General features: G+C 31.8%; 2 protein-coding genes across 2 annotated transcripts; one reads left to right on the top strand and one right to left on the bottom strand.

The window, feature by feature from the left end:
* Positions 1 to 580: 580 nt before the first annotated feature.
* LOC145004904 (tobamovirus multiplication protein 1-like) lies at positions 581 to 3,587 on the top strand. The gene is made up of 11 exons (XM_078963929.1): positions 581 to 941; positions 1,407 to 1,497; positions 1,578 to 1,630; positions 1,935 to 2,027; positions 2,138 to 2,209; positions 2,331 to 2,403; positions 2,646 to 2,691; positions 2,782 to 2,845; positions 2,933 to 2,986; positions 3,121 to 3,198; positions 3,301 to 3,587. The coding sequence occupies exons 1-11, from the start codon at positions 777 to 779 to the stop codon at positions 3,391 to 3,393; spliced, it is 882 nt and encodes a 293-aa protein (XP_078820055.1). The 5' UTR covers positions 581 to 776; the 3' UTR covers positions 3,394 to 3,587.
* Positions 3,588 to 4,837: 1,250 nt separating this feature from the next.
* On the bottom strand, positions 4,838 to 7,215 carry DER2.1 (DERLIN-2.1). Its single transcript, XM_078965395.1, has 6 exons — positions 6,914 to 7,215; positions 6,223 to 6,322; positions 5,877 to 6,091; positions 5,591 to 5,674; positions 5,416 to 5,469; positions 4,838 to 5,176 (listed from the first exon to the last, which is right to left on the bottom strand). Exons 1-6 carry the CDS (start codon positions 7,010 to 7,012, stop codon positions 4,997 to 4,999), a joined length of 732 nt encoding a protein of 243 aa, XP_078821521.1. The 5' UTR covers positions 7,013 to 7,215; the 3' UTR covers positions 4,838 to 4,996.
* Positions 7,216 to 7,492: the final 277 nt, after the last annotated feature.

Here is a 7,492-nt window from a genome sequence, read left to right as displayed (position 1 = left end):
AAATGGTGTGACATTTCGGCTCATCAGCTCGTCTCTGTTAGCGAATTCATAAATTTTGTCGCCAACCAGGCCATTGCCTGAAAAGCACAAAATTCTTTTTGTTATTGCATATGATGTGCTGTGGGAGGTTTGGAAGGCTAGGAATGACTTCCTCTTCAAGAAGATTCGATCTTCTCCGACTAAACTGACGGATAATATTATTACTTTGGTTTTTAGTTGGATTATGTATAGTGGCAAATTTGATTCTGTAATTTGGCTGCTTGGATTTGTAATCCTTTCAGCATTGTGTAAGTCGGTTTTTGTTGTCTTCTTGTCCTGCTTTTTCCATTTGGTAGTGGTTTTATAATACTTCGCCTTTTCAAAATAAAATAAAATAAAATAAGTTAGATTAAAAGAAAATGAATCTAAAATGAAAAAATTAAAATCATATTTTCATAAAAAAGTGGAAGTAACTTGTAGATTTCTCTTTCCCCTCTACAATCTTCTTTCACTACGATTAACTTCATGTTTGATTTTTCTTTCTTGCACTTTTTTACTTTCTTTATTTGCTTTTTGTGCATCCCGAGGTCAATCAATCAATGGGGGGCATTGCACGAACATAAACAAAAAACAACTCCAAGATTCTCCCTCTCTCCCCAATTTCCATCAGCTTATTTCTTCATTCGATGAGCCAGAAAAACCAGTAATTTCAGTTTCAGTTTCAAACTGCAATCAAGATTGCGTGGGGCAATCGATCAATCAAAAGGGGCGTGATTGTGGGTTAATTTGGGTGAGAAATGACGAGAATGCCAGTGGGCATCGCGTCGTCGTCATCGATGAAGATGATTGATCTGTGGTCATCCGCAGATTGGTGGGAATCGATAAACGAATCAAGAAAGTGGCAAGATGGAATCTTTTTCGCTCTTTCTGCTTCGTATGGCCTCGTTTCCGTCATTGCTCTTGTAAGCTATTTCTTCATTTCATACACACAAACGCACACTTATTTAAGCTCATTAACATGTGGTTGATTAGACAAATCATCAATATTCAACGGAACTTGTACTTGAATCTCGATTTGGCTATTGTAACTCCCCTAAATTAGGTTTACCTAAAACTTGGGGTTTTCATTTGACGAGTTTATATTTTAGAAATTGTTGAAATGAGGTGCTCTTATGATATTATCTGATAGTCGCAATAATCAATTTTGAGTGTTTGGGGAAAAGTGATTACGACTATTGTCTTTCTATTATTTAGGTCAAAAACAATTAGATAAAGTTGATTATTTAGAAACATGTGGAATTGACATGCATATCCTTCGATTTAAGCAGCTAATTATCTTATTAGGACACTATACTTTGAAAAATCTACTAAATCCTTAATGGGTTATCATTTCTTTCAACTTCAACTATGGCTCTATATAATTGCAGATTCAGTTAATTAGGATTGAACTAAGGGTACCTGAGTATGGTTGGACAACACAAAAAGTTTTCCACCTCATGAATTTCATTGTTAATGGAGGTATTACATTAATCATTAATTAAATAATTTTTTCTTAATAAGTTTGTAGTAACAAATATACATCTCTTGGATTTTTGCAGTTCGTTCCATTGTCTTTGGGTTTCATTTACAAGTGTTTGCTTTGCATCCCAAGGTGAGTATACACTTTCACATTACTTTTTCAAAGAACATACAAAAAATTCAAGACAAAATGGAGAATCTATACGAGGACAACGAGGGCATTTACGTCTTTTACATAGACAAGAGATGGGGAATGAGTCTTTGTCTCACCTTTTTGGGTCGGACAGATAATTTCAATTTTTGTCCCATTGACAAGATGTCAGTCCAATGTATGTCAAACACAGTATAACCTGTCATGTTTTGTAAACATGCCTCAAGGGGCCTCATGTCATTTCTGTTACAAACATATAATTTAAAAATAAAAAAAATCTTATTAGGTTTGCATTTGGATGCTATTGGAAATTCCTGGTCTACTATTTTTCTCAACATATACTCTTCTTGTCCTATTTTGGGCTGAGATATATCACCAGGTAAGTAAAATATCCACCTACCCATCTTTGATCATATTTATTTATTTATATATTTATTTATTATTATTATCCATCTTTACATCTTATAGTTTTTCTTGTATGATGAATAGGCTAAAAGTTTACCAACGGATAAACTCAGGATTGTTTATGTATCGGTGAATGCAGGAGTTTACTTGATACAAGTAAGCTACATATATTCTTGCCCAATAAGTCCTGACTTATTACAAATTTGCCATCTTTTTTGAAAATATATTTTTTAAATCAGTTATTGAATATTGATTTGAGACAAGTTTTTTGCTTCAGGGTTGTCTTTGGATATACCTTTGGTTGGATGATAGCAGCATGGTGCGATTCCTTGGAAAAATATTTGTTGCAGGTAAAAAAGACTTTAGATTCAGAAGGAAATATTAAAAAATAAAACATTTTTGGTTTTTTCAACATATGATTAAATACAAAGTTAAGAAAAGACAATCTTTTTTTAAAAAAGAAAAGGGAAAGTACAAGTACTCCCTGTCTCCCTCCATGCCATGAAAATTTTAATGTATGACCGAATTGCTTGACTAGTTTTCAAATGTCTAAAATACCCTTATGGCATCTTATTTTATATTTATTGTGCAGCTGTATCCCTTATGGCATCCATAGGCTTTCTGACATATGGAGGAAAGTAAGACTTTCTAGAACCTTTTGGCTGAAACTTGAATTTTGCACTTTTTTTCTTCCCACTTTCTTAAATTGTTGTATTAATTGTTTTTAGGTTATTTGTCATGCTACGAAAGTTTCCTATTGAATCTAAAGGGAGACAAAAGAAGCTTCATGAGGTCCGTGATTATTGAGATAAATGTGAAATTACCTAACTACCCCTAGCTTTAATCAACCGATTATCTAATTAGCGCTAAATGTTGCAGGTTGGATCCGTGACAGGAATATGCTTTACATGTTTTCTTATAAGATGCTTTGTGGTAAGATTTAATCTATCTTTTTAGAGTATGAATTTATTTACTTGGAAATTTTGACTTGATATGAAAGTGTTTGACTATCAATCAAATGTCTAAAACACCCTTATGTATTTGAACTTGATTTTGGTGAATTGCAGGATGTTTTATCTGCTTTTGATTCACAAGCTTCATTAGATGTACTCGATCATCCGGTTCTAAACTTGATTTTCTACATGGTACTTCACTTTTTGTACATTTTTTAAAAAAAAAAAAAAAAAAAATTATTTTTGCATACTTGTGACTTATTTATTTATATATATATTTTTGGATGTGAACAGCTAGTTGAGATTCTCCCCTCGGGTCTTGTGCTCTACATTCTCAGAAAGTTGCCTCCCAAGAGAGTATCTGCACAATACCAGCCTATTCGTTAACCATTTGACATAAAAGTTTATGATCAATTTAGTGTTTGATGAATATTGGATCCAAGATTTGCAGATTTATGATGCTATCTTGATTATTGATGTAGAATTAACAGTTGATTGGGGAAATGTTTTGATCGATTTCTTCATGGAGGATTTGTGGATTGAATATTTGGAACAAAAAATGGTGTCATTCCATTTGGTTTCTGGCTTGTTTTGATAAATGTCAGAATGAGTAATGTTAGACAAATTTGACTATAACTATGGTGATCTTAGTTTTGTTATATTTTAGTTTTATTTTTACGTTATAATAAGTATAATAGTTAAATTTATTCTGAACAATAAAACCCACACCTGTTTCAAATAAATTACAGTTGTGACCCTCTATGAATTAGCATAGAGGGTCATGTGATAAATAACAATTTAACACCTACATCGCATATAATATTTAGGTTTACCAGATGTTAACGTAGACATTGCTTTTTATATTTAACTAAATATGGCAGAATATTTACTTTATGAAATAGCATTTTTTTTTTTTTTTTTTTTTTGGAATGGCTTCTCATTTACCGATTTGAGGGCATCTCCACTCCTAGTCCATATCTCATTTTTCACTCTAAAACAGTAAAATGGTGTAAGTTCATTTCCAATCCCACTCAATTTTTTACACTACTTTGGTGTAAAGGAACATTATAACACTAAATTTGGTGTTATGTCGTTCTTTTGCACCAAAATGGTATCCAACTTTATAGTGTCACTTTTAGTCCCCTATGCAAAATGAAGAAAACATGAAAACCGTGCAATGAAAAACATTTTTTTTTTAATAGGGGGCCACAACGGTTGAAATGTAATTTTTTTTTTTTAAAAAAAAAGATGGTTTCCATTAACCAAAATAAAACAATGTTTAAACTGCACAAAGGGCCAAAATACAGCGTCTTTCATATATGTTGTTAACCAAACTACAATATGTTATTATAATTAGAAACAAAATATATTATTTCTATTAGTAAAAAAGACCAAATACGTTGTTACCCTACGTAATTCGTCCCATCAACAAAATGTTCAAATTGCTAACTCAGAAATTTTGTTTCAGAAATAACCCCGATGAATGGTATTACAAATCGATTATTGTATTAATGATAGTTTGTGTATTTATATTTAATACAAAATCAAAAAAATTAACCAAAAAATGTTTTGATGCGTTAACATAACACGTTTTGATGTTTAGACATAAACCTGTTTTTATCCATTATAAAACCTGCTAAAAGAAACACAAAACACAATTGAATAAGGATAAATCTGTGAGTGAAAAGCCCTCATTTACCTAACCTTCTCTATTAAGTTACTCTTTTGATTATATAAAGACTCTAATATATAGCTTATCTTACCAGATTTAATCTATGACCTAATTTTTTTTTCACACTAAATCCAGAAAATAAAGAAAATTCAAAAAGAATAATAGGAATATACTACTACTAAATCTCAATATTTCTTCTTTACACAAACAGCTTACAAAACATCAAGTTATGTGCAATTTGAGAAGTATAAAGCTAACATATTACCATCGCACCTCTAGAAAAAAGAAAAAAAAAAAAACATTTAATATCTTGCTTGATCATCTTCTCATTTCTTCAACCGGCGGCGCTGCAAATCTCACTTCTTGAGGCCGTACTACCACAACCGCCTCGTCAGCAAATAGAGTCTTGATGAACGACGGCGTTTTTAAAGGTCGGCGTCCCGTCATTTTTGGATACACATCTTCTAGAAAATAGTAGGCGTGGCCAGCAATCATTCCCTGATTCAGACAGACAGACAACAGACAGTAAACAGTCTTAGTGTGTTGTACAACACTTTACTTTAAACATACATCTTTTACTTTATCGTACAACGCTTTAGCACTTTAATAAATAAATAAATAAAAACCCATATTCCATAAACTACAAAAATAACTTATGAAGTAATATGTTTTTTAGAGGAATACCACATAAGTATATGAAAGATTTACAATAAATAGTAAAAAGTAAAAAAACTTACAAGTAGATCGACCCAAGCACTAGCTCCAACAAGAACAGAGAAGCCGAGTAAAACCTGCAAAAGCAAGAAAGATGTCATATATTTATACAACTTTTCTCTATTTTACATTTAATAAATTAGCATGCAATGATGAATTTAAGAGATATTATAGATGTACAAATCAACAAGAACTCACCCATGGTAAGTAAGCTGCTGTGAAGGTAAAGAGACCCAAGAAGCTCATATGAATGAATGGGTTTTGCTTGCTCCAAACATAAACCTACAAACAAAAAGAAAGGGAAGAAAATCAAGACATTTTAAATTAGAAGTAGAATAAAATGGGTTTATTGTTAACTCAATAAAATGAAAATAGGATGCTATGATATGCAAATAAATGAATAAATATATGTTTTTATTTTGTTTCAATTAGCCTTGGAATGTTTTAAATCATTTGTATATATATAAAGAAATTAAGTAATTACCATCATAAAAGTCAGTGAATTGCTCAAGAAGATTATTTTGGCGAAAGATTCTGACACGTAAGGTATCATCCCTCCAACAAGTACAATAGTGGTCAAAACAGTTGCACCAAATAAGAGCATATAAAAGAAATCAGCAGTCTTTCCTCTGAAAGAATTTTCTTCTAGAAGTTTGCAGTATCGAGCAAGAAAGAACATGTGAAACAGAAAGTCCAAATCTGTCAAACAAAGATGTTAATCATTACTTTATTCCAAGAAAATGAAAGATAAAACATTTTGTAAAGCCAATATAAGTTTCTATATGATGATTTTGGCTTGAAATGTCAAAATTAGGTGTAAGAATGCTTACCCATCTTGCGAAAATAGAGGAAATTGGTGATCAATCGCCAGATTTGATACTGCTTAACAACAAGTCTGGGATTCAAGTACAAGTTATAAGGCGAAATGATCTGCAAAATATAATAAATAATCAGGTTTAATCACTAGTTTACTACCCTCAACTGAATATGATTATGGTTTTTTGAGTCACAATAACCACTTTATAGTACTAGCTGAATAAACCTATAAAGAAACAGTACATGAGATTCTTTACCCTATACAGACGCCCAGAAAGCAGTGGGAGATAACAAAATTGTTTAATTTTGGAAAAACAAACAACATGAATGGGAATCAATCCTTCAAAGGAGCCCTTTTAGTTTTTAATGTAATTCAAATCTTTAATTCAATGCACAATAGCAACCACAAACCGAATTTATCTTAAACAATCCAATTGGGAAATCAAGCATACCATCGAACCCTTCAATTTCACGCTACCGATCCCTTTCACCAAAATGTGAAAGATTCAAATTATTGGAACCAAATAGGCCTGGATTCTTCGTCTTTGATCCATTTACATAATCAAATAATACAATTGGGGAAAATTCACATGTTCTATCTTATATTACAGATAAAAATAAACAAACAACCAAACCCTTTTGAACTCATCAACACCATCATTTAACCATTTCGATAAGCTATAAGAAATCGAAAGAAAAAAATACCTCAAGAGAACAACCGATTGTGGTAACAATTGCAGCTGTGAGATACGAACGAGTGATAATAGGCATCTGTTTGTACCAATCCTCCACAGCTTGCGCCATTTTTAACCCTGATTTCTTCAAGAAAACACTAAACCAAGCTTCAACAACTTCTAATCTCGACAATCAGCGATCTGGTGTATATAAGAACTCGAAGAATCTAGAGAGAGAAACAGACGGATCTGGGAAATTTTAGAGAGAGAGACGTACAAGTAGAGATGCACAACGTACTGCAAGATTAAAAGCTTTCAAAGAAAGTGTCTATTCCAATCGTTAACTAGTTATTCCTAATTTAGTATCTCTCACCAAAGACAGACCGCGTGAAAGATACGTACCAATCAGAGATCGCTGTGACCTGTCGCAACCAATCACAGGATTTAAGTTTAAGATAATGATCTCATATTGACTTGTATATTATTTATAATAAATCGAGTAAATTATTTATATTAAATCTAACTATTTCTATAAATAAATTGAATATAATAATATTATTTTTTTAAGACGTCCAAACTATTAAGCTTGAAGTACAATTCATTTATAATA

Source organism: Lactuca saligna, chromosome 7 (genome assembly GCF_052625555.1).
Source record: "Lactuca saligna cultivar CGN05327 chromosome 7, ASM5262555v1, whole genome shotgun sequence".
NCBI lineage: Eukaryota > Viridiplantae > Streptophyta > Magnoliopsida > Asterales > Asteraceae > Lactuca > Lactuca saligna.
This window is presented reverse-complemented; position numbering and strand designations above follow the sequence as displayed.